General features: G+C 41.7%; 2 protein-coding genes across 6 annotated transcripts in view; both read right to left on the reverse strand.

Annotated features, from left to right (window-relative positions):
• HYKK (hydroxylysine kinase) overlaps positions 1 to 9691 on the reverse strand; it is a 30224-nt gene extending 20533 nt beyond the window's left edge. Inside the window, exons 1-3 of one of the 3 annotated variants that reach the window (XM_055277571.2) lie at positions 9557 to 9684; positions 3825 to 4166; positions 1923 to 2062 (exon numbers count right to left, since the gene is read on the reverse strand). In XM_055277571.2, the coding sequence (XP_055133546.1) occupies positions 1923 to 2062; positions 3825 to 4161 (477 nt within the window). In that variant the 5' untranslated portion in view covers positions 4162 to 4166; positions 9557 to 9684. Of the gene's footprint in view, positions 1 to 1922; positions 2063 to 3824; positions 4167 to 9556 lie in introns of all 3 variants that reach the window. The other 2 variants (XM_055277570.2, XM_063638658.1) reach the window with 2 other exon arrangements.
• A 6383-nt stretch (positions 9692 to 16074) lies between these two features.
• The window catches only part of IREB2 (iron responsive element binding protein 2), a 63611-nt gene continuing 52355 nt past the window's right edge, over positions 16075 to 27330 (reverse strand). For all 3 annotated transcript variants that reach the window (XM_055277551.2, XM_055277552.2, XM_055277553.2), the window contains exons 17-22: positions 26979 to 27083; positions 26744 to 26886; positions 23491 to 23638; positions 23283 to 23405; positions 20220 to 20405; positions 16075 to 19502 (exon numbers count right to left, since the gene is read on the reverse strand). In XM_055277551.2, the coding sequence (XP_055133526.1) occupies positions 19392 to 19502; positions 20220 to 20405; positions 23283 to 23405; positions 23491 to 23638; positions 26744 to 26886; positions 26979 to 27083 (816 nt within the window). In that variant the 3' untranslated portion in view covers positions 16075 to 19391. The remainder of the gene's footprint in view (positions 19503 to 20219; positions 20406 to 23282; positions 23406 to 23490; positions 23639 to 26743; positions 26887 to 26978; positions 27084 to 27330) is intronic.

Consider the following 27330-nt stretch of genomic DNA (forward strand, 5'->3'; position numbering starts at 1 on the left):
TCTTTCTTTTTTCTTTTTTTTTGAGACAAGGTTTTGCTCTGTCACCCAGGCTGGGGTGCAGTGGTGCGATGACAACTTACTGCAGCCTCAACCTCCTGGGCTCAGGTGATCCTCCCACCTCAGCCTCCCAAGTAGCTGGGACTACAAGCATGCACCACCACGCCAGGATAATTTTTTGTATTTTTAGTAGAGACAGGGTTTCACCATGTTGCCTAGGCTGGTCCCAAACTCCTAGCCTCAAGTGATCCTCCTGCTTTGGCCTCCCACAGTGCAGGGATTACAGGCGTGAGTCACCGCACCTGGCCTAAACCTCTTTTCTGTATAAATTACCTAGTCTCAGGTATTTCTTTATAGCAGTGCGAGAATGGCCTAATACAAAAATCAACCCCCTGGCTAGGCATGGGGTAGCTCATGACTGTCATCCCAGCATTTTGGGAGGCAGAGGTGAGAAGATTGCTTGAGCTCAGGAGTTTGAGACCAGCCTGGGCAACATGGCGAAACCCCATCGCTACAAAAAATATAAAAATAAATTAGCTGGGTGTAGTGGCACACTCCTGTAGTCCCAGCTACCTGGGAGGCTGAGGTGGGAGGATTGCTTGAGCCTAGGAAGTCGAGGCTGTATTAAGCTGTGACTGTACCACTGTACCCCAGCCTGGGAGACAGAGTGAGACCCTGTCTCAAAAAAAAAAAAAAAAAAAGACCAACCCTTCTCTTCCTCCTCCTCCTCAGCCCACTCAAAATGAGGATGACAATGAAGACCTTTATGATGATCCATTTCCACTTAATAAATAGTAAATATATTTCCTTTGTCCTGTGATTTTTTTTAAATAACATAAAAGGTACTCAGTCAATATTGAATAAATGAAGATGTTTTATGGGTGAGTCTAAAAGGTACCTGTCATACATTATATTGTTTCTGTAGGGCAAAAACATCCTTAACATACATCATTAATCCATTTGCAACCTCGTAATGCTTCATATGGAGCTGAAGCTGATTATCCTGTGACTGGATGAAATCTTCAGGCTTCCATTTGTGAATATTGACTGTTTTCAGTGAGCAGCATGAAGAATATCATGAATTTCTAAAAATTTAGGTAATCTTTCCAATACACCAGTAAGATTTATTTATTTTTTAATTTTTAAAATTTTTTTGGGCTGGGGGCAGTTGTTCATGCCTGTAATCCCAGCACTTTGGGAGGCCCAGGTGGTGGATCACTAGGTCAGGAGATCGAGACCATCCTGGCTAATATGGTGAAACCCCGTCTCTACTAAAAATACAAAAAATTAGCCGGGAGTGGTGGTGGGCGCCTGTAGTCCCAGCTACTTGAGAGGCTGAGGCAGGAGAATGGCATGAACCCAGGAGGCGGAGCATGCAGTGAGCCGAGATCGCGCCACTGCACTCCAGCCTGGACGACAAGAGCGAGACTCCATCTTAAAAAAAAAAAAAAATTTTTTTTGGAGACAGTGTCGCTCTGTTGCCCAGGCTGGAAGTATAGTGGTGTGATCTCGGCTCACTGCAACCTCCACCTCCTGGCTCAAGCAATTCTCCTGCCTCAGTCTCCCAAGTAGCTGAGACTACAGGCACACGCCACCATGACCTAAATTTTTGTATTTTTTAGAAGAGATGGGGTTTCACTATGTTGGCCAGGCTGGTCTCAAACTCCTGGCTTGAAGTTAGATCCCTCTACTTCAGTATCCCAAAGTGCTGGGATTACAGGCGTGGACCACCACACCCGGCCTACACCAGTAAGAGACAGAAGTTAGCTTTACTGTCATAAATGTATGCACTCTAGGACTCCATTCCCTTCATAGCATACCTTAGGTAGCACCATACATAAAAAGAGAATCTGATTCTTAATTTATTTTAAAAATAAAATAACAAAAAAACGTCCCTTAGAATAAAATAAAGCCCCAAATCTTACCTGCAGTGTCTCATCCAATTTGGCAGCTAGTCTTCCAATTTCATACAATAGCTGGGGGCTGATGGGAAGCTCAGCGACGGGTGTTCCTGGGAGGTAAGTCAGCAGCCTCACCAAGTAGCTTTTGATTTCAGAGCCACTATCTAAATAGATGGAATAAAATATCCTTTGACTAAATATATATATATATGGAGAGAGAGAGAGAGAGAGAGAGAGAGAGAGAGGGAGAGGTATTTAGATATAATAGAATTAGAAGCTATTCTGCCTCTGCAAGTATTACTGAAAAGAACAGAAATTACAGAACAACAACAAAAATGTGCTAACCTAAAACAGCTCGGCAGGATTCTATGAAGCAGAGTTGAGTGGATGAAGCAAGAAGGTAGAATATACAAACCTTCAAAACATTGGAACTGGCCATTTACATACCAATAAAATTATAGCCCTAACTCTGCTGGCCTTAGCTCTACACAGAAATTACCTAGTGTGGTAAATGAAAGCAAAAACACATGGCCGGGCGCGGTGGCTCAAGCTTGTAATCCCAGCACTTTGGGAGGCCGAGGCGGGCGGATCATGAGGTCAGGAGATCGAGACCACAGTGAAACCCCGTCTCTACTAAAAAATACAAAAAATTAGCCGGGCGTGGTGGCGGGCGCCTGTAGTCCCAGCTACTCGGAGAGGCTGAGGCAGGAGAAGAGCAAGACTACGTCTCAAAAAAAAAAAGAAAAAACAAAAACACATACTCTTTCATAAGTTCACAATTGAGGCGAGTGAGGTACAAATAAATGACTTCCAGGATCAGGCTTCTTATAGGACAGCCTGTGTTTGCAACACAGGACAATAACTGTGTCTCAGGGACCACAATGGGCCTCAGGTATTTGGAGCAACGCAAATTAAGAAAGAATGGTGAACAATTAAGAGAAAAAAAGACAATCAAGATTTTGAACCCTTAAAAAACTTCAAGAAATTGGTTTTAGCCTGCTGCTTAAAGAGCTGAATTAGGTCCATTCTTAGCATTTTAGTATTTAGAGGTGAAAAGGGCTGTCTCACAGATGAGGACTGGTGGCCTTAGGGATTTAAGTGGTCTGTGTGTCTAAGGTCACATATACAGTAATGACAAAGCTAAAATCTAAAATTCCTGATTTCCAGTATTATATTCTTTCTACTATACCACAGCACCAGAATTTATAGCTTCTCTAAGTAATAAAAATGTTTTATTATTTTTCTGGTTAAAAAAAAAAAAAACAGGCCAGGTGTGGCGATTCATGTCTGTAATCCCAGCACTTTGGGAAGCCAATGAAGGCAGATCACTTGAGGCCAGGAGTTCAAGACCAGCCTGGGCAACATGGCAAAACCCTGCCTCTACAAAAACACTACAAAATTAGCTGGGTGTGGTAATGCACACCTGTAGTCCCAGCTACTCAGCAGGCTGAAGTGGGAGGATCACCTGAGCCCAGGAGGTCAAGGCTGCAGTGAGCTGTGACTGCACCACTGTACTCCAGTCTGGGTGATAGAGTGAGACCCTGTCTCAAAAAACAAACAAACAAATAACCCCAAAACCACCACCAACAAAACAAAATAAGTGAAACAAACACAAAATGTTCCCCTGATTTCCACAAATGTTCCCCTTAGTTACTATCCGTCAGGGCCTTTCTAAACAGAAAACTTATACCACATTGGGCTCTAACTACTACTCAATCAGAGGACCAATCACCACTTTGATGACGCTGTAGCTTCTCCCAACACTGAAAACATAACCACCTCTAAGGGTGTACTATTGAGGTTGCTAAAAAATAATAACCACATCTACACTTGGAATTACGAACCTGCTCTTCATAGTTCTACTCGTGGCCAAAATGCAGTGATGTGTCTGGATAGGTAATGATCGGCGAGTTGTTCATCTCTTACCTACAGACACGAGAGAAGCTGTGTCGTCTCCTTTAGTGCGACACACAGAGGCTGTTGGAAATCCAGCTGCTTTCAGAAACATGATGATGCGATTCTGCACTTCAATCAGGTCTGGATTTTTGCTAGCCTTGGTGTTGCTTATTTTGAGGACATATTCAGTTGGGCCATCTTTGGTTTTTGAAACGTAGACATGAAAGTTTTGGTCATCATAGCTAGGAAGTGGCCGGACCTTGGAAACTTTCAACCCAAACACTGACTCCACTAACGCAGAGGCTTGTTCCTCACTGAAAGTGGGTTTGCTAAGAGCCTCTGACTGCTGATCATTTCCACTTGACATTATGTCTAGGGGAACAAAAAGCAACAAACAGAAAGGGGACACAGGATGAATATATTTATTTAAATGATTTTTCTCAAGACAGACCAATAATGTTCCTGTTGATTCTGTACTTCTTTTGATTGTTAAGTTTTACTCATAAAGTTAAAAAAAAAATCAAATCAGTGAATGAGATCAAGAAGTAGATGTTTTGGCAACTGCATACAAATTCTTATAGGACACATTATTTTTAAACTTACCTCGCAAACGCAGACTAGAAAAGCACCTTGGTATCACCTCGTCCAATCCCTCCTCCTCCCCCATTAATTTTATAGGGGAAATTTTGGTCCTGAGAGGTTAAGTGACTTGCCCAAAGTTACACATTAACTCACAGTAAGAATTCAGCTCTCGGGCTGGATGTGGTGGCTCAAGCCTATAATCCCAGCGCTTTGGGAGGCCGAGGCAGGCAGATCACCTGAGGTCAGGAGTTCGAGATCAGCCTGGCCAACATGGTGAAACCCTGTCTCTACTAATAATACAAAAATTGGCCGGGCATGGTGGTGGGCGCCTGTAATCCCAACTACTCGGGAGGCTGAGGCAGGAGAATCACTTGAACATGGGAGGTCGAGGCCACAGTGAGCCAAGATCGCACCACTACACTCCAGCCTGGGCAACAGGGTGAGACTCCATCTCAAAAAAAAAAAAAAAAAAAAAAAGAAAAAAAGAATTCAGCTCTCCAGACTCTAATCCATGATTATGTCCTTTTGACTATATTCCTACCATCTTAGGTTAAACAATAAATTCAAATACAGTGATCTTTTATAGTCACAGTTTGGTTAAATTATAAGGATCATCATCTAATTTATTACACATATTTCAAACAGAAAAACGTAGACTGATGAGCTAAGTATTGTGTGAGTCACTGGAGGATATAAGACCAGAGAGCCGAAGAAAACCCTGTATTAACTATAAGTATTAACCTGAAATGACTCAATCAACACTGAAGTGACTGAGCTTACCTTAAATTGTAAAGAATATGTTTTCCACTGCTGAGAGGAATAGGGGCTTAAAATTAAAATTAAGGTCAATTACAAAAATAAAGTTACATTTGAGTTTGTGACCTATGAAATTAATATCTGCCAAAACTGTGACAGAAGCTGAGAGGGAGAGAAATTACTACAGCCTAAGGGAAGACATTCTTCAGAAGATAGATTTGAATTTTTATTTTTAAAGATAGAGATGGGGGTCTCACTTTGTTGCCCAGGTTGGTCTCAAACTCCTGGTCTCAAGTGATCCTCCCACTTACGCCTCCCAAAGTGCTGGGATTACAGGTGTGAGCCACTGGACCTGGCCTGAATTGATTTCTTTTTTTTTTTTTTTTTTGAGACAGGGTCTCGCTCTGTCGCCCAGGCTGGAGTGCAATAGTGTGATTACAACTCACTGCAGCCTCAACCACCAGGCTCAGTGACCTTGAACCTCAGCCGTCCATGAACCTCAGCCTCCTAGGTGGCTGGGACTACAGAAGCCATCATAATCAGGCTAATTTTTTGTATTTTTTGCAGAGACAGACTTTCACCATGTTGGCCAGGCTGGTCTTGAATTTCTGGGCTTAAGTGATCTGCCCGCCTCCGCTTTGTAATCCCAAAGTGCTGGGATTACAGGCATGAGCCACCACGCTGGGCCTTGAATTTTTAAGTATGATTTGGATACATGGGCCGGGGAGGAGACTGTTTTCTTTCACTTGGTAATTCCACCCTCTGCTACCCATACCTGGTATATTTTCTGAGCATCCAGCTACATATGAAAGACAATGTAGTGCTTCTGAACATGCTTCACGAACCAAATATTTCAGGTCATTAGAATCTCATGCTGTTTTCCCAAAATAGTTTTATTCTAATCCTTCTTTCATACTAAGTTGTAAATAATCGATAACATCGTGAGGGTGAGCTGCATTTTAGGGTATGTTTTGATTGCTGTTCAGGGGATACAGTATTATATAAAAATAATCTTACGGGCTGGGCACAGTGGCTCATACCTGTAATCCCAGCCAGCACTTTGGGAGGCCAAGGTAGGAGAATCACTCAAGGCTAGGAGTTCGAGACTAGTCTGGGCAACATAATGAGACTCTGTCTCTATATTAAAAAAAAAAAAAAAAAAAAAAAAAAGAATCTCACGAAGAGTTAGCTTTTGTGGAAAGTGGAAGATGTGTTGCTTCTGACAGGGAAGGGGCATGAGAGAACTTTCTGAGAGGCAAGTGTTCTACATCTTGATTAGGCTTTGGTGACATGGCTTACATTTGTCAAAACTTAACTTAAAACCTAAGTAAACTAGTAAGATCTGTGAATATCACTGAATGTAAAATTTACCTTTAAAAAAGAAAGAGCGCTTCTGAGAAATTGGCTAGGACAAGGGAGGTGGATCTTAGGACTTTCTTGGAACTCCAAAAATCAGACCACATGTCTGTTAATGCCTAATTTATTTGGCTGTATCACAGCAAAAACTCACCTAACTCCAGTGAGGGAAAGGGGATAACATTCAGGGAGATACACCAGAAATCTCCTATATGACCCCATCCCTGCCTCAGTCCCAGGACTATAGCCTGATGGCTCAAGTTAAAATAAGGGTAGGTAGAGACAGTGGCTCACGCCTGTAATCCCAGCACTTTGGAAGGCTGAGGTGGGTGGATCACCTGAGGTCAGGAGTTCGAGACCAGCCTGGCCAACATGGCGAAACCCCATCTCTACTAAAAATACAAAAAAAAAAAAAAAAATTAGCCGGGCATGGTGGCCAGCGCCTATAATCCCAGCTACTCAGGAGGCTGAGGCAGGAGAATCACTGGAACACAGAGGGGTGGAGGTTGTGGTGAGATGAGACTGCGTCACTTCACTCCAGCCTGGGCGAAAGAGCAAAACTCCATCAAAAAGAAAGAAAAGAAAAGAAGAGAAAAGAAAGAAAAGAGAGAAGAGAGAGAGAAAGAAGAAAGAAAGAAAGGAAAGAAGAAAGAGAGAGAGAAAGAAAAGAAAAGAGAAGAGAAAATAAGGGAAAGGTAAACCTCAAACGCTAACCACCCTCTAGCCCCCGCCATGGCCTTCCCTGATCCTCCTACCCAAAGTGATTGCTCCAGCCTCTTAACTTGCATAGCTTGTGCCACTGATCGGTTTCCATCACCTGTTACTGCAAGTTAATGCATTCTTGACAATCATGTTTCCTGTTTACTTTCTAACCAGGCATTTGCTTTCAGAAGCAAGTTAAGCCGTTCAGATTTTGTTCACTGAAGACATTGTGACAAAGCCTAAATAGAGTTTCAAAACAGTCTTTGCACTTGAAACTTCTGGGAACCAACATATCCTGTCACACTGTATTTAGGCTTAAAACTTTACAAGGAATTTTAACATTCCTTCTGGAGATATGTAAACTGGCGTAAGGTAAGTATTCAAAATGTAATATGAACTGAAGCATTAACTCCAAGATGAAATCCTGGAGTCATTTTCAACTCCCAAAGCATTAAAGATGTCAGAACAATTCTGAATTTGAAATGAATGATAAGTTCTTAAAGTTGTAAGGAAGCTTAGAGGCAACTGGTGAAGGCCAATCTCCTTTCTATTCCAGATGTTCCCATACAGTCTTCGACTTGTTAAGCTCCTCTTAGGAGAGCCCTGTTTTCCATAGTCGTGTAAAGCAAGGTTGTTAGCTCTGGCCATCCAAATAGACTGATGTAATAAAAGATTGTGCTGGGAGAAATAGGACATATTTTAGTCCCAGCTCTGCTACCTAACCTCTGAAACTCTGGACTAGTCATGTCTCCTCTAAAACAGAGTTGGACTAGATTATTACTAAAAGTCTCCTCTAGCTCTAGTATTCTATGCTGCTAAAGTTCTTTAAGTTTGCCTTTTTTCTTTATACAAGGGCTCTAAATCATAGAACTAATGGCACAGATCAAGTCAACTCCTGAAAGTAAATAGAAACAAAGAAAAAAATATGTTTATCAGACATGTCTGTTTTAACCAAATGTCTCCTTTGTATGGAGGGGAATTTTTTTTTTTTTTTTTTTTGAGACAAGGTCTCTGTCACCCAGTCTGGAGTACAGTGGCACAATCACTGCTTACTGCAGCTTCCAACTCCTGGGCTCAAGGGATCCTCCCACCTGAGCTTCCCAAGTAGCTGGGACTGCAGGTAGGTGCCACCATGCCTGGCTTTTTTTTTTTTTTTTTTTGGAGAGACAGGGTCCCACTATTTTGCCCAGGCTGGTCTCGAACTTCTAGGCTCAAGCAATCCTCCTACCTTGGTCTCCCAAAGTGCTGGGATTACAGGTGCAAGCCATCATGCCTGTCTTTTTGATTTTATTTATTTTATTTTTTTAGAGACAGTGTCTCGCTATGTTGCCCACTCACACATTTTTAAAAATTATTAACTTTTTTTCCTACTTCATTCAAAGGGAGAGGAGGAATTCAGGTACTACAGGTTGTTGGTCTATATATCCGGCCAACAGTATTTAGCTCCTGAAAAAGCCAACAGGAAGCAAGTGTGATTTCCAACTCCAAGATCTGCGCCAGAATCTCACCACCTTTGTCCTACAGCCAGGGGGGCTGGACCTTAAGCTCTGTACTTTGTGCAAGGTATACCAGACAAGAAATAGGAGTCATTCTTGATTCTTTCCTGTCCCTCACTCCCAACGTGTAACAAAGTCTAGTAAATTCTACCTTAGCATGTCTTCCAACTCTACCTTTCTTCTCCTACATTCCCTTTTGCTGCATCCTTCCAAGGGAATATACCCAGTCAATCTCTGTATTCTCAGCCCGTAGGCTAGTCCCTTATTTAATATTAAATGGTGAACCAAGGGTGACCTTCACTCCACAGACCCACGAGGCAGTTCACCCCCAAGGGGATCATGAAACAGAAAGGTGGTGAATTTAGCATCTGTAGTTTTTCAAAGACAACAATGCATTACTAGGTGCTTTTAAGGGTCTTCCTGGTGGGTGAAGGGGAAAGAGTGGTGGGTGAGCGGGCTGCAGAGGGGTTGCTGAACCAAGAGGCAGGAAAAGAGAGGAGGAGGGCGCATGAGTAAGTGAGGTCCAGTGGAGCTCAGAGACTGCTCCCAGTAGACACCTGCCAGGCGCCGGCACAGCCCCTGGCCAGCGACCCCACACAGACCGGGAGGACTGGCCTCGACAGCTTCTCGGGTGCCACGCTTTCATTCTGGGGGCCCAGCTCAGCCCTCGTAGGTTACAAGTGAGGTCCGGGAAGAAGGGTGACTTGCCCATCACGCACGCAGCGAGCTGACGGTAGTGCGGGCTGGAGAAGCCTGAGGCATAGGACTCCCGGCTCCACACTCGCAGCGAGCCTCCCTGCCCTCGGGGGCGCCCCCGACTTCCGCAGCGGGGACGCCGGGCTCGTTTCTGCTTCCCCCTCCTTGGCTCACCGGCAGCGACCCGACGTCCTGGGGTGGATCCCGCTTTCCAGCAGCCAGATATTGCGGCCTCGGCCCCGCACTGGCGCTAGGAGGTAGAGCAGGGGCCGCAGCGTCCGCGCCCCTCCTCCAAGCCCCGCAAGTCCTGACTTCTGATTGGCTCCTCCCCGTCCCTCGCCGCCCAGTCAGCGCAGACTACTGGAAGGCGGGGCGCGGCCGGGAGCCAGGATTTTTTCCTGGCCCCGCCTAGGAGGCTGCGAACAGAAATTCAGAGATCCAGCTTCTGTTGACTTTCTGCAACTCCGCCCCGCCTTTTCAAAGTGAGTATCCGAGTCAGAATCCGGCTACCTTTTAATGAACCGGACTCCTTATTCCTGATTGGCTCTCCGGGTTGCCGCCCCACCCCGAGTGGGCAGGCTTTCGGCTCTTGAGTGGCACCTCCGAGTTCCGCAGGGTCCACGTTGTCGTCGCGGTAACACTGACAGCTCCTCACCCGCATCCACGTTTTTGTTTCCTAGCCTTCCTTCTGTTGGAGGCACGTATCCTGGAAGTGATACGTTTAGAAAACGTGGCCCCAGGGAGACTCGACCCCATCCCAGCCCCAGGAACTGCAAGGGTCCTGATTGGAAGGCCTGAGTAAGGCCTGGCTGCGTTCCGCAGGAGGATGCTGGAATGTTAGAACCCGAACAGTTTAGGCAGGGCGCAGGTGGCTCACGCCTGTAATCCCAGCAATTTGGGAGACCGAGGCGGGAGGATCACCTGAGGGCAGGAGTTCGAGACCAGCCTGGCCAACACGGTGAAACCCCATCTCTACTAAAAATACAAAAATTAGACTCCGGGGGTATGCCTGCAGCTGCAGAAAGATGTATGGGAACAGACACACAACTCTCCCTCCGAGATAAGCACAACAAAGAGACACAGAAGCAGTCCAAGCCTCTGATAAACTCTCCCACCCTGAATCCTTAAAAACTTACTTAGTCTGTAAGAGAGTGTGCCTCTGACCTAACTTGGCCAGACGCCCCTCTCAGGTTTGTTTTCTCTAAAATAAACCTCTCATGACCGCCAAGCCACTTTTCGTGTTTCTTTCCTCTTTCTTTAATTCTTACACGGAGTAGCTGGGATTACAGGCACCCACCACCACGTCTTTATCTAGGTAGTGGAATCAGTGGGCTGTCTTTCTGCAGGAAAGTCCACAGAGACCCCATGATTTTCAGAAAGCTGCATGAGATTCATAGGGTAACAGCCAGGTTAGTTGGATGATCTTAACTGTCGAGGGCATGAGGCGCTGATAAATAGCTTGATGCCTTTCTCCAGCCAAGCAGGACTTCTCCGATAAGTCAGAGCACTCTATCTACTGTAGGCTACTGGAAGAGAGTCCTTGGCACTGGTCCACTCCTGCCTGCAAGTTGGTCTCTATTTTGTTTTTGCCAATGCACATCCACCCTTTGTTTTCTGTCAGGATATAACATGCTCGGATTATCTATAGTCACCCTGATTAACTTGGATGATTCCCAGACCCCTATCAACGACCTACTGAGGGAGGCTTCTTCCCCTGCTTTAGATATGGTTCTTACCTGCTTCACTTCTAATCTCCAAAAGGCAGGGCTGTTTTTCACAACCCCAGGGGAACATAATTAATATCTCATTCCTTCAGATTGTCAAAGAGTGATTTCGACTTGGATTTTTCTGTAACCAGGACTGGAATCCTATTGGCTCCCTTAGGCCCCTCTGCATGCTTTTTGCCTTAAGTGGCTTCTGAGTTATTTCCACCCGTCATTATCCCAGCTCTATTGGTCTTTTTCTACTTCTCTTGGGATAAGGGAATGGGAATTAAGATTGAATCTGGAAATTGTGCGAATTGGAGGCAGGGCCACTGGATCCACAACTGCCTTCCTTGTTATATTTCTTTTGAAATATTGTATTTGGTAGGGTGTGGTGGCTCATGCCTGTAATCTGAGCATTTGGGGAGGCCGATGGAGGTGGCTTACTTGAGTTCAGGAGTTTGAGACCCGCCTGGATAACATGGTGAAACCCCATCTCTACTAAAAAGATAAAAAGTAGCCGTGCGTGGTGGCCGGTGCCTGTAATCCCAGCTCCTAGGAGGCTGAGGTAGGAGAATCGCTTGAACCTAGGAGGTGGAGTTTGCAGTGAGCCGAGATCGCACCACTGCACTCCAGCCTGGACGACAGAGCAATACTCTGTCTCAAAAAAGAAAAAAAAATGTACTTTGTAAATTGCCTTTTTCACTTTAAGTGACCATTTCCTTGTTTTAAATAATATCCTCGGCCGGGCGCGGTGGCTCACGCCTGTAATCCCAGCACTTTAGGAGGCCAAGGCGGGCGGATCACAAGGTCAGGAGATCGAGACCATCCTGGCTAACACGGTGAAACCCCGTCTGTACTAAAAATACAAAAAAATTAGCCGGGCATGGTGGCGGGCCCCTGTAGTCCCAGCTACTCGGGAGGCTGAGGCAGGAGAATGGTGTGAACCCAGGAGGCGGAGCTTACAGTGAGCAGAGATCGCGCCACTGCACTCCAGCCTGGGCGACTGAGCGAGACTCCGTCTCAAAAAAAAAAAAAAAGAATATCCTCATACATAAATCTTTCGTACACTTTATGTGTTTAAACTGCTCAGCGTCATATTACTAGGTATAAGAGAATAAACACTTTTTTTTTTTTTTTTTTTGAGATGGAGTCTCGCTCTGTCACCCGGGCTGGAGTGCAGTGGCGCAATCTCGGCTCACTGCAAGCTCCGCCTCCCGGGTTCACGCCATTCTCCTGCCTCAGCCTCTCTGAGTAGCTGGGACTACAGGAGCCCGCCACCACGCCCGGCTAATTTTTTTGTATTTTTAGTAGAGACGGGGTTTCACCGTGGTCTCGATCTCCTGACCTCGTGATCCACCCGCCTCGGCCTCCCAAAGTGCTGGGATTACAAGCGTGAGCCACCGCGCCCGGCCGCGAATAAACACTTTTAAGGCCTTTTTATTTTTTTTGAGACAGGGTCTCACTCTGTCGCTCAGGAGTGCAGTGGCGCAATCTCAGCTCACTGCAGCCTCCGCCTCCTGGGCTCAAGGGATCCACCCACCTCAGCCTCCTGAGTAGCTGGGACTACAGGTGCGCATCACTACGCCTGGCTAATTTTTTGTGGAGACGGGTTTCGCGATGTTTCCCACGCTGGTCTTGAACTCCTGGGTTAAGCAATCCTCCCACCACAGCCTCGCAGAGTGTTGGGATTACGGGCGTGAGCCACATCACCTGGTCTGAGCCTCACAATCAATACATGTTGCCAAATCATGTTTTCCTCTCAATAATGCCAACATTGGATTTTAAACATTGACAACATTGACAACATTTTAAAAAGTTCCACCAACGTAAGACGTGTTGTCATTTTTTTTTTTTTTGAGACGGAGTCTTGCCCTATCACCCAGCCTGGAGTACAATGGTGTGGTTTCAGCTCACTGCAACCACCGCCTCCTGGGTTCAAGCGATTCTCCCGCCTCAGCCTCCCTAGTAGCTGGGAATACAGGCACATGCCACCATACCCAGCTAATTTTTGCATTTTTAGTAGAGACGGGGTTTCACCATGTTGGCCAGGCTGGTCTCGAACTGACCTCGTGACCCACCCACCTTGGCATCCCAAAGTGCTGGGATTACAGGTGTGAGCCACCGTGTCCGGCCAGATATGTCATTTTAAGCCAGGCATGGTGTTGCATGTCTATAGTCCCAGCTACTCCAGGAGGCTTGGGCAGGAAAAGTGCTTGAGCCCAGGAGTTCGAGGTCAGCCTGGGCCACATAGTGAGACCCGTTTCTAGGGGGGAAAAATGTCATGTCATTGTATTAACGTTTCTTCAGTTGGCTACTGGAGCACTTTTAAGTAGTGGCTCTCAAACATAGCTCAGTGGCTGGTCATGGTGGCTCATGCCTGTAATCCCAACAGTCTGGGAGGCTGAGGTGGGAGGACTGATTGAGGCCAGGCACTCAAGACCAGCCTGGGCAACACAGTGAGACCCCCACCTCTATTTTTATAATTTTTTTAAAAAAAAGAGTGAAACAAAATGAACAATTTGCAGTGAGATTATAGACATGATTTTACATTATAAAACAATGTCCCATAAAACAATATCCCAGCAGTTTTATGATACTTCCTTTATATATTACAAGTTGTTTAAAATGCTCAAAATTGGCTTTAGTCTCCACAGTGGGCTACAGCTAAAGCAGCGCTTAGAGGAAAATTTAAATATTTACATTTACATTGGAGGAAAAGTGTTACAAAGCTGGGGGAAAGGAGGAAATTAAATAAGAAACAGAAAGGAAATACTTAAGAGCAGAAACCAATAAAACAAAACAAACCAGGCACGGTGGCTCATGTCTGTAATCCCAGCACTTTGGGAGGCCGTGGCGGGCCGATCACATGAGGTCAGGAGTTTGAGACCAGCCTGGCCAACGTGGTGAAACCCCGTCTCTACTAAAAATACAAAACAAATTAGCCGGGCATGGTGGCGCATGCCTGTAATCCCAGCTACTCGGGAGGCTGAGGCAGGAGAATCGCTTGAACCCGGGAGGTGGAGGTTGCAGTGAGCCGAGATTGCACCACTGCACTCTAGCCTGGGCCACAGAGCCAGACTCTGTCTCAAAACAAAAACAAACAAACAAACAAACAAAAAAAACCAAAATCAAACAAAAAACCAGAAAATAATGGAGAAAATAATGTAAAAAATTGGCTCTTTAAAAAATTAATTCAATTTTTAACCTTTAGAAAGACTAATCAAGGAAAAAATAGAAAACACAAATTACTAATATTGGTAATAAAAAGGGACCCTGCCACAGATCATACAAATATTGATAGGGAAATATTGAAAAAAATGCTTAAAATTCAGTACTAACACCACATAAATACAAAATTCACAGTGACAACGCACTTATTTAAGAGACAGGGTCTTGCTGTCACCCAGGCTGGAGTGCAGTGGCATAAATCATAGCTTGCTGCAGCTTCAACCTAGGCTCAAGCGATCCTCCTGCCTCAGCCTCCCAAGTAGCTGGGACTACAGGTGCACACCACCACACCAAGCTAATTATTATTATTTTTTAAGAAACAGGGTCTTGCTATGTTGCCCAGGGTGGGGTCAAATTCCTGATTTCAAGTGATCCTCCTGCCTCCTGCCTTGGCCTCCCAAAGTGTGAACCACCTCGCCTGGCCACACTTGTCATTATACAAGCAAATTTTGTGAGAATTACATATACATCTGCTTTTGCAATAAATGCATTTTTCAAGTATAGAACACAGGTTTACAACATACGGCAAATCAAAATGGTAAATCTGAAGCTACTTTGTAATTAAACAGCAAAATTAGCATCAAGTGAAAACTGTAAACCAACTAAATGCTACACTGATGAAGCTCTTAAGTTTCCTCCTATACTGGATATTCAAACCAGCAGCTTGTGCCTATGTTGGTATTAGCCTTTAGGTAATGCAAACTTCTTAGAATACTAAATTGGAATCCTTAGAAAATTCTAATAAAGTGCCAATTATTGTTTATGATTACTGAATTCTAAGAAATAAACCTTACTCATTTAGGTTGCTAATAATAGTGGGAAGAAAGGATATGTCTTTTTCGATGAGTGTCCCCACCCAAATCTCATGTCGGATTGTAATCTCCAGTGTTGGAGGTGGGGCCTGGTGGGAGGTGACTGGATTATGGGGGCGGTTTCTTCTGGTTTAACACCATCCCCCTTGGTGCTGTCCCAATAGTGAGTTCTCCGGAGATCTCGTTGTTTAAAAGTGTGTGACACCTCCCCTGTCTCTCTCTTCCTCCCGCTCTGGCCATGTGAAGTGCTTGCTCCCACTTAATCTTCCACCTTGATTTTAAGTTTCCTGAGGCCTCCCCAGAAGCCAAGCAGATGCCAGCATCATGCTTCCTGTACATACTGCAGAACCATGAGCCAATTAAACCTCTTTTTAAAATAAATTACCCAGTCTCAGGCATTTCTTTATACCAATGTGAGAACAAACAAATACACCTGGGATCCTGGCTCCCAGCTTCCGATGACTTGCCTCATGAACACTAATGAACAGGCAGCACAGGGAGCAGGCATCCTCAGCTGCTCCCGTAGCACAGAGGCACAAGAACACATAGCATCTGGATGGCAGCACATTTCTTTTTTTCTTTTTTTTTTTTTTTTTGAGACAGAGTCTCACTCTGTTGCCCAGGCTGGAGTGCAGTGGCATGATTTCCGCTCACTGCAATCTCTGCCTCCAGCGTTTACGCTGTTCTCCTGCCTCAGCCTCCCGAGCAGCTGGGACTACAGGCACCCGCCACCACGCCCGGCTAATTTTTTGTATTTTTAGTAGAGACGGGGTTTCACTGTGTTAGCCAGGATGGTCTCGATCTCCTGACCTCGTGATCCGCCTGCCTCAGCCTCTCAAAGTGCTGGGATTACAGGCGTGAGTCACCGCGCCCAGCCGGATGGCAGCATATTTCTTACATCATGTTGTTTTATTTTCAACTACTACAAAATAGAACAAGAATCAAATGTGATAATACAATTTTCTTTATTAAAAATAATTTACAGCATCAGTAACATATACACAATTGTCATCAACTGAACTTTGCCTCCAATATATTTCTATACAATACTTAACATTATTGAACTTAAAACTGTTACACTGTTTTGTTGGCTTTAAATAATAGACAATGATTTTTGTCTATTACTTAGTGATAGACAAAGTGATTACTTTGTCTGTTACTTAAGTGAGATATATGGTTTCATAGCCACATATTATATGTAAAACTGATAGAAACATCAGCAATATCACTCTTTAGGGGAAAAAACACTGAAAAAGCCAAAGTCTACCCTCTTCTTCTCTCTTATTACTCCAACCAAACTAAGATAGGACAAACATCCAGTATCTTAGTATCTTCTCCTAAACCTAAAGACAAAAGAAAGGTGTCTTCTATTCAACCACAGAAAAATGTCGAATAATTTCTTCTCATCCTCTCACTCATCACTGTGAAAGCAAATGCACACAACCTTGTTACCATATATGCAGGCAACTATGATTCTGATTTAGGTCCTAGCTTTACTTTCCTTTACTACAACTGTTGTTTGATTACCAACGAAAAACTAAGCAATCTGGCTAGAGGGATACTAGTACCTTCTTTCAAATGTCAGCATGGAGATAAAACAAAATAGTGACAACTGTCATCTTAGAAACTTTTTAGATATAATAATGGCAATTCAGTGGCTGGATGACATTTTCATTGATTCCATTGTATAAGAGTAGCAAAACCCCAAAATATGAAAATGGCAATGATATGTAGCATAATGTTTTTAAAGTATAAAAAAAAAAACCTGCTGTTGGTAATGACCTTTGAAATTGTACTTTAAGCTTACAACACTGATTTGCTTTTCTTGTGTGTCTGACATTACACTTCCTTATTTTTTTTGGTAACACAAAATTACCCAGGTATAGTCAACAAAGAAGATACAGACAATAAAAACTAACAGATGCCACATTTTGCAAACATAGCATTTGGCTAGAGGCAGAATTATAAGGTATACATATTAAAACATACATCCAAGACTCTCCTCCTCAATTTGAAACCATGTTTATCAAGTTTTTACTTCATTGTATATAAGCCAAAAAATTAAGAGAATCTTGATTTGTTCCTGAAATACAAGATTTGCTTGTATTATTACTGGACCAGGTAGACTGGATATGTGAATGTTTAATTCATAGTTAGCTAGCTTTACCATCATCTCCTGAATCAGCTGCTGAGGATGCCTGTGCCTCTGCCCATAACTATATATAGAGTATGCCTTCAAAACAATATAGGCTGGGTGTGGTGGCTCACGCCTGTAATCCCAGCACTTGGGGAGGCCGAGGCGGGCGGATCACTAGGTCAAGAGATTCAGATCATCTGGCCAACATGGTGAAACCCTGTCTCTACTAAAACTACAAAAATTAGCCGGGTGTGGTGGTGCACGCCTGTAATCCCAGCTACTCAGGAGGCTGAGGCAGGAGAATCGCTTGAACCCAGGAGGCGGAGGTTGCAGTGAGCCAAGATCGCGCCATTGCACTCCAGCCCAGCGACAGAGCAAGACTCCGTCTCAAAAAACAAAACAAAACAAAACAAAACAAAACAAGATTTGTTTCCCCCCCCGCACAATCTGGAATTACCATTTCTTCAGAGCACATACAGGCATTTCATCTTTCAACCTGTAATTTCTCCTAACTCATGTTTTCATGTAAATTAAAAACACATGCACTGACAAATAAATATACAGCATGTATCAAGAACACAATATAATTGAAAGTGTCAAAGAAAATACTTATACAAAATTTAAATAAAGAAATCATTTTGTCAAACTCTAGTCCATCTTATTGTCTAAACACATATTTGCAAAATATTTTCAAAAGATTGTATGATTATGTGCAAAGTTCTTAGTGGTCTTCATCCACTGGTTTGGTAGTTTCAGCATTTTGCTTAAAACAAGTAATTCTTTATGCAATGTGAACTAATTCTGAATTGCAGTAACTAACTAGGTCATAGAAAGGTATCTATGTGAAAAAAAAATCACTACAATTAACTTTTAGCCTGCTAGATTTAGTTTCTTAATTAAAAAACGGTATAGAACCTTCTATAATTAATTTTCCAACCTTTTTTAAAAAAATTGCCAAACATCTTGTTGACAGAACATTTGATGTGATGGGCAGACATGCATATTGAAGATATATAGTACTCAGCAACAACTTAAGTGTTTTATCCTTACAGTCAGCTTTGGTTAAAACAGTAACATAACAAAATTAATAGAATCATGCATTGCAGGTGATAAATGATTCAGAATGACAGGAAATCAATTTGATTAAGAAAAAGCAACACTTAAATAACGCATAGGGTTGAGCACCCGTATAATTGAGGGTGGATAATTTAAATGTATAGAAGAAATCAGTTCAGAGTTTAATGATTGAATAACATTCTCTTTAGCAACTATGAGTGTGAAATTTTGGTTAATGATACTGAAAATATTAGGTTATAGGAAGTTACAGTATTACATAAGGTGAGCAAAATAATCTAATCCAATTAATATAATGCCATCTGGGGGCCTGCCAGATAGTCACAGTGGCAAACTGCTGAAACATTAAAGGCTGCATCATATGTGATACATATTTCCACTGCTAATACATGGTGCCACACAATCAGTTGTATCTTGCCATGGTCCATCTTCATATGTGGAGAGAACCTTGGCTGGATTGGACAGAATGATTGTGACCTGGGGCAGGTTCTATCCCTTGCAGTTAGACTAAGGATAAACCTGGTTATATGACAAACTAAGAATGCCAAATGTGTCCAGCTCAATTCTGAAGAGGAATTAATATACTTAAAAGGCCCATTTATAAATGAGATTCCAATGACCACAATTTTAGAGTCTAATCTGGCTTCTTATATTTCAATCTGCTACTCTTAAACCAACAAACAGTAGTACACAGTTTTATTGGTGCAAAACTAAACAAATCCAGGAAGGTTACTCATATAAGAATCTTCAACACAAATTCTGCCTTTATTTACAAAATGGTCTGATAAAATATCGCCCCCCCATACTTACAGGTCTCTTCCACAACACACTTCACACGTTGATTTTAGCAATGTTAATAGCACCATTCGTATATTATTTAAAATCAAGAAGATTTCATTTCAGTTACTATGTTGATTCATCATCATTTACATCCATGGATGAGATAAGTGAGTATACTGGGACTATCTGCTGCTCCATGGTAAGGATTCCTGGGTCCAGCACAAAAGGCTTTGCAGTTACCAGTTATGAAAGGTATCCATGGTAAGTAGATACTATGAGAATTTTCGTGCCACAAAGTTTAATAATCCTCCATGTTTGTATAATGTTATTTCCACATCATCTTCAAATGAAGCAATCACGCTGAATACTTTTCCAGTGCTTGTCTTGAAAGAAACAAAAACATCTCATGTGAGCAAGTAAATCTTCCAGGTGCTACTTGATGGTTAAGACCATTTGTCTTCACATTTAATGACTGTACTTGCCACAGATTCTGTCTGATTTATGCTGGTTCTAATTTCTTATACTCTGATTGCCTGAAACTTTTCTGCTGCTTGAAAAACACCTGAGATACCTGACCATGGGCTTCATAGCTAAGTAGAAAAATAGCTGCATTTAGATTTTGACTTATTAATTGGGGAAGTTACACTCACTACTCATTTCATTTTACACCAAATATTGATTGCATGTAATCAATAACACCTACTCTTTCCCCTTTTTTCTTAGTTGTAAAGTCTGTTTTGCTCTAACTTTGAACGTTCAACCTTACTCTCTCTTTGGAGTGGTATGTATGCCTGCGTTAAGATTAGATCAGGACAGCAAAAAAATGACCACCATGAAAAGGAAGCTGGCACTTGTTAAGTGGAAGTCAAGATTCCCCTTCATGTGTTCTTTTTTCTGGTATAAGCATCCAGTTCTTTCCACTTTTCCTCAGAGAACATGAACTATTAACATAGCTACATCTAAGTATGGAAGAGTCATCTTAAACGGCAACTTAACATTCATTAAGTGACATTAGTATATAATTTACAGCAATTGATTCTTACTCAATAATTCATAAACATTTGAGTACATAATCATATATTTGAAAAATTTAGAGATACCTGTATATTCAATATAATTCCAGGAGATAGTTCTTCAGGAAATGTTAAAGAAAATGTTTCTCTACCAGAGAGGCCCAAGGAATCTGCATTTTCTCCTGGAAGGAACTGAAGTGGAGCTATGCCAATTCCAATCAAATGATCTTTGTGTATTTTTTCATAACTTTCGGCCAAAACAGCTTTCACACCCTGTAATAAATGTGCATTTTATTACCTCTAATCACTTCTGAAAGTTATTTATTGAGCATTTAAAGGGGGCAAAAATCTACTTTGGCCTTTGTCTAAATACTTTTAGTCTAATACCTCATACTGAATCAATATTTTATCAAAGTATTTACAGAACCTTTTTACAGATTATTTTTCTGAAGTTTTACGGAGCTCTCTAAATTATTCTGATCCCTTTCTGCTGCTCTAGGGTTAAGTACTGCTGCTGCCTACACCACATCACAAGAGCTCTATAAATGGGCTGGCTCCTTTGACCCCAAAGTAGGGCTCAGAAGGATTTCTATTTAAACATGGCAGATCTAACACGTTTTCAACACTCTTGAAATGCCACTAAAATAAAGGAATAAAGAAGGTATATGGGGCCAGGTGCAGTGGCTTATATGCTTATAATCCCAGTACTTTGGAGGCTGAGGCAGAAGGATTATTTGAGGCCAGGAGTTTGAGACCAGCCTGGGCAATATAGTGAGACCCTGTCTCTACCAAAAAAATAAAAAATAAAATAAAAAAAGTAACAAGAATAGGCTGGATGCAGTGGCTCACACCTGTAATGCCAGCACTATGGGAGGCCGAGGTGGGCAGATCACTTGAGGCCGGGAGTTTGAGACCAGCCTGGCCAACATGGCGAAACTCCATCTCTATCTAAAAACAGAAAAATTAGCTGGGCATGGTGGTGCACACCTGTAATCTCAGCTACTATGGAGGCTGAGGCAGGAGAAGCACTTGAGGTTGTAAGTGGAGGTTGCAGGGAGCTGAGATCATGCCACTGCATTCCAGCCTGGGCAACAGAGTGAGACCCTATCTCCAAAAAATGTAAATAAGTAACAACAATAATGAAGAGGGTAAAAGCCCATAGCAACAAAGGGAATAGGATGAGAGAATTCTATAAATATTTAGAAAACAGAGATAGGTAACTGATTTAGAAGACAATGTTGAAACCACAGAATGATAAAATGAAATTAGAGAGTGATACCAGTAAGGTCTGAGTTAATGTGCAACACAAGACCCAGGAAAAGGATTGAGATTCAGAGGCATGAGGTTCTCAGAATACTCGTGGATACGGGTTACAAGGCCATACAAAGCAGTCAGACCCAGCTCAATCCCCACTCCATAAGAGTGGAGGTTTATTCTCTGGAAAAAATGAGCCAAAGCCTCTAGACTTGTGTTTTTCAACTTTTTTCTCCACTGTCTACCTAAGGAGTCTTTTAATACTTTTTTCCCCCGAATTGTGTCTTCCTGTTCACCTCCCTTCTCTCCAAAATTTTAGTACCACTAAGATGCCATGTATCTTTTAATGTACTCTTATTTATCTGTACTTTATGTGCAAAAAGTAGAATTTTTTTTTTTTACCACCTGAGAACCAATTTTTGTTCTTTTTTACTCATTTTTACTCATTTTTTACAAATTTTTATACTCATTTTTTATTATAGCAGAAATAAGGAAGAGAATACATTCTCTAAACTGACAAACACTGGGCACAGGGGCTTGAGAATACCAGATTGAAAACAGGGGACTAAGTAGATGTCTACATACTGAACGAGTCTCTTTCCTTCAAGAAACTGGATGGCCTCAAAGAAAATACAGATAATGACATATAGAATCTCTTAATGAAAAAGGTAGCTTATCACCCAGTCACCTATAGTAAGGCCCAGTAACTGACAAAACCCAGCCTCCATCCACAGCTTGTAATCAGTTTTTTAATGTCTAACAAATGGAGGGCCAAGCATCACCTGCCATATGAGGAAAGCTTCCAACAACAAAAACAAACACACTAAAACAATTTCCAGAATAAAAATAACCTATACCTATCATTAATACTCATAATAATACTTATAATTAGTATCTTAGAAGGATGAGATTTTGGTTTATTCCCATAGCCCCTCAGAGTATTTACATTTTAAAGGAGATATTAAAGATTAAAATAAGAATGAGGCCTGCATGATATCTGTGTTTCAGCCAGACTTTTTACAGCTACAATTGTAAAGAGAAGCATCTGTGAATATGAAATGGCAAAAAGCACATGTCACATGACTATTCCCCCCAGCAGATGGCCTATTTGCTCTGCAACAAGGAAACAGTCTCAGGAGAAATGTCCTTCTGGCAGACAGCCAGGCACCACAATCTCCTATTTAGGTGGAAAAAAGGTGAAACTTGGCCCACTACTTCTGAGTCTTTTACCCATTGATGGGGCAAATCGGAGAAAATTAAATCAAAAGGAGGCAAGTAAAATTAACAGTGGGGGCCAGGCACATGGCTCAAGCCTGTAATCCCAGCACCTTGGGAGGCCACAGCGGGAGGATCACTCGAGCCCAGGAGTTCAAGATCAGCCTGAGCAAAATAGGGAGATCCGATCTCTACAAATAATACAAAAATTGGCCAGGTGTGGTAACTCATGGCGTAGTCCCAGCTACTTCGGAGGCTGAGGCAGGAGAACTAATTGCACCTGGGAGATCATGGCTGCAGTGAGCAGTGATTGCGCCACTGCACTCCAGTCTGGGTGACAAGGACACTGTCTCAAAACCAAAAAACCAAAAAAATATGATCAATAGGTATAAATAATTATAAAACAATAGTTTAAAACAGAATTTCCTTTCCCTCTATTATACTGACTTCTTCACTTAAGACTGATGTAGGTTTAACCAAACTCAGAGTATTAAAATGATACTAACTAGATGAGTACAAAATATTACCAAAGATCACTGAAACAAACAAACAAAACCCTCTATACCTATAAGGTTCAAATAACGATAAAAAATCCAACTAAACTTTGACAGGATGTTACTGACAAAAGGGAACATTTAAAACTCTTTGAAGCTTAAGATGATAAATTTTAAGATTCAATACCAGTAAATACGGTCCTTTGGCAGCCCAGTCTCTGGAGTTTCCTGAACCATATTTCTTTCCTGCTAAAATAATCAGTGGGATACCTTCTTTCTGGTACAGCTCTGCAGCCTCAAATACATCTAGCTGTAGATTAAAACAAACACAAAAATCTTTAATACAAATTTTGATCCAGTTATAAATTGTCTAAGTACTTTGTGTGCATCCTCACCGTCTGTCCTGATGGAAAATGAATTGTTTTAGGAGCTGGTTTTCCAATAAACTTATTAAAAAGCTTGATATTTGCAAAAGTGCCTCTTGTCATTACAGCATCATTACCTCTTCGAGCTCCGTAAGAGTTGAATTCACGAGGGGTAAGGCTACAAGAAAGTAATGAAAGTCAGTTTTCATTACATGTGGAAAATAATCTATACTACTGAGTTGTAAGACCTATTGAAAAATTTTTTTATCACAGAAAATTTCAAACACAAACAAAAGAAAACAAAACCATGAATGTCCATGCGCCTATCACCAAGCTGTAACTTAATGGACTCTTGGTTTCTTCTACAGTCAACCCCATTAGATTATTTTGAAGCAAAACTGAGACATATTTTAACAGCATACTTTTCAGTACATTTCACTAAAAGATGTAGACTCTTAAAAAAAAAATCTTTACACCAAAAAAAATCACGATAATTTCTTAACATCAGATAGTCAATATTCAAATGTCACTGATTATTTCCAAGCTACTTTAAGTTGGTTTGTTCAAATCAGGATCCGAATGCAGTTCATAAATCTGTTCAGTTGATCTCAAGCATTTTAATCTACAGTTGACCTTTAAACATGAATTTGAGTTGTGTGGGTCCACTTATACATCGATTTTTTTCAACCAAATGCTGACAGAAAATATATTATTCACAGGATGCAGAAAACTGCAAATACGACTTTTCATATATGTGGCTTCTGCAGGGCTAACTGTAGGAATTCAGTACGTGTGGATTTGGGTATACATGGGTGGTACTGGAACCAATCCCACATCTATACTGAGGAATGACAATATATGTTCCCTCTCCTTCCTCCTGCTTGTGCTCTATCTGATGAAATAAAGTTACTTGTATAGTCTTCTGTACCCACATTGTGTTGACTGCATCTCCATGGATCATTTAACATGTTCTTCTGCCTTATGTTCTTGTAAATCACATGTCAGATCCAGTGGTTTGATAAGATTTGGGTTTTTAATTTTTGGCAACAATGCTTCATAGGTCATATGTACTTCTATTAGGAGGCACAAGACAGCCAACTGTCTTTTCCTGGAATGTTACCAGTGATTGCTCATTGTGGTCTAGATTGCTTATTAGAGACTGTAAAATAGTGATACTGTAATTCACCCATTCCTTCTTCATTTTTTAGGTACAAAAGTTCTATAAAGAAAAACTTCCCAGCAGGCATGGTGGCTCATGCCTGCAATACCAGCACTTTGGGAGGCCAAAGTGGGAGGAATGCTTGAGCCCATGTGTTGGAGACCAGCCTGTGCAACAAAGGGAGATCTCATCTCTACGAAAAATTTAAAAATTATCCAGGCATGACGGTGTGAGCCTATAGTCCCAAGCTACTCAGGAGGGTGAGACAGGAAGAGTGCTTGAGCCCAGGAGTTCCAGGCAGCAGAGGTCCAACTGCCACTGCTTTTCAGCCCAGGCAAGAGTGAGACCCTGTCTCTAAAAACAAACAAAATGACAAACTTTCCTTCATCAATGATTTGGTTATGCTGAAATACATTCCATACATGAAAGGCTGGTTAAAGAATTGATTATTTACCAGTTTTCAAGCTAATGAGCTGGTCCTGGCCCTGAGACCTTTAGACAGAAGCCTGATGGTCTCTGACAACTCCCTTGTTTTTGGTAATCTTGGTAATTTTTGGTAAAATCGTGTACATTTTCCAGTCCCAGATCTGGAATCAATAATTTCTCCATGAAGCACTGGTTCACTATACTGGGAAATAGTATTTAGAAATCATAATCTGGGTGCTAGGGGTATTGCTACTGGATTAGTGACTATATATAACTTTTTAGGGAAAAATAACTGAACATAAGTATCTCAACAATCAACAACTGACTTTTATCAGCCTCTGATTTGGTCTTTTATGCAAAGGCAACAATACTCTAAATTTGTGCATTTAAATTCTTACTTCAGGATGGGAGTGGTAGGAGGTTTGCGTGTCTTTATTTTTAGAAAATTCTAATTGATGAGCACTACTGGATTAAATATGCTAAGAAATACATATCAGAAGGCATAATAATTACAAAAATTGTACATTTGAGAGAAGTGTTGACCTTTTTTTTTGGAAGTATGTCACAATTATGAAGATGGAAATCACAACCAAAAAAATATTTACAGGAAAGAAAACATTTCTCACCACTTTATAATAAAAGCTATGCAATATTACCACATGTCAAGACAAGCTATATTGACATTTTGGCTGGGCACGATGGCTCATGCCTGTAATCCCAGCAATTTGGGAGGCCGATGTGGGCGTATCACTCAATCAGGAGTTTGAGACCAGCCTGGCCAACATGGTGAAACCCCATCTCTACTAAAAATACAAAAACTTGCTGGGCATAGTGCGCGTGCCTGTAATCCCAGCTAGTTGGGAGGCTGAGGCAGGAGAATTGCTTGCACCAGGGATGCAGAGGTGGCAGTGAGCTGAGATTGCACCACTGCACTACAGCCTGGGTGACAGAGTGAGGCTGTCTCAAAAATAAATAAATAAATAAATAAATTTCAATGAAAAAGCTTGTCATTTTAATTACTCAAGCATCAAAACAAGCATCCAATAAGCTAATCAGGTAGCAGTACTACAAATTCTGCTTTTAGCAAAACTTTGTCTCTATTGTCAAAACAGTCCTTTGATAACAGGGCAACTCTACATGATTAATCATGTAGAAATGAAATAAAATCTTACCAGTTTTAAATTTACATCTCCAATATAAATGGCCTTTACGTTTATTGTTCCTATAAAATTTTAGGCTCATGAAGCAGATATTCATTGTCTTTTGATTTGTACATATCATTCCCAGCCTCACACATGTATATTTTATAGCCCATGAAATACACATTTAAATTCCTTACTCCAATAATGGGAAGTTGGTTTTAACCAAATGAACAGGCTTCATTTGGTAGGTAAAACCAAGCTGACTTTTCAATAAAGTCGCACTGAAAAAGAAAAGTCTTATTTCCAATCAGCTATTTAGACTATAAGGGCTCAATTTAAAATTGCAATTTCATTTTCTAAAGTCACAAGCAAAGACAAGTACAGAAGGTACCCCCCCACCCCGCCACTCTCCATTCTTGCTTAAGACAAACACATTGGGAGTCAGATACCTACGATAGCATGTATTTACTGGAAAAAAGCAACATGACCAATAGAAGCCTCTTAATCAGTAAGAAACAAGAAAAAACAAAAACACTCTAAAGCCATGTACACCTACCCTCTGTTTGTCAAATACTTAGCGGCAGCACTATTCCTAGCGATACTTCCTGCAGGTGATATATGATCTGTTGTGACAGAGTCTCCCAAATATAATAAGACATGGGCATTTTCAATAGCCTGGAGTGCAACTGGCTCTTTGGTCTAGAAGGTAAAAGTTCAAGGCATTTAACTCTTTACAAGACTTCTTAGTTTATAACAATCTTTAAAAGATCAAATAGTAAGACAGTACTTACAAGTTTATCAAAAAATGAAGGGCATCTGATATAAGTAGACTTTAAGTCCCATGGAAACAAAACTGAATCCGGTGCCTCTAAGGAATTCCACCGTTTATTCCCCATCTGTGAACACAGTTTTGGTTGATGAACCAAAGCAAAGATAAAAGGACTCAGAAAAAGAGGCGCATGAAAATGATCAAGGGAATAAAATAGTACTTAGGTTACAACAACAAAAATAGGCCTTATCCATTTGGAAAGAAAATTAAGAGTGTATTCTTTTCTTTTTTTAAAATTTAAAATTTTAATTTTTGCCCAGGCTGGTCTTAAACTCCTGAGCTCAAGCGATACGTGCGCCTTGGCCTCCCAGAGG

The sequence above is a fragment of the Symphalangus syndactylus genome, chromosome 5 (assembly GCF_028878055.3).
Source record: "Symphalangus syndactylus isolate Jambi chromosome 5, NHGRI_mSymSyn1-v2.1_pri, whole genome shotgun sequence".
Classification (NCBI taxonomy): domain Eukaryota; kingdom Metazoa; phylum Chordata; class Mammalia; order Primates; family Hylobatidae; genus Symphalangus; species Symphalangus syndactylus.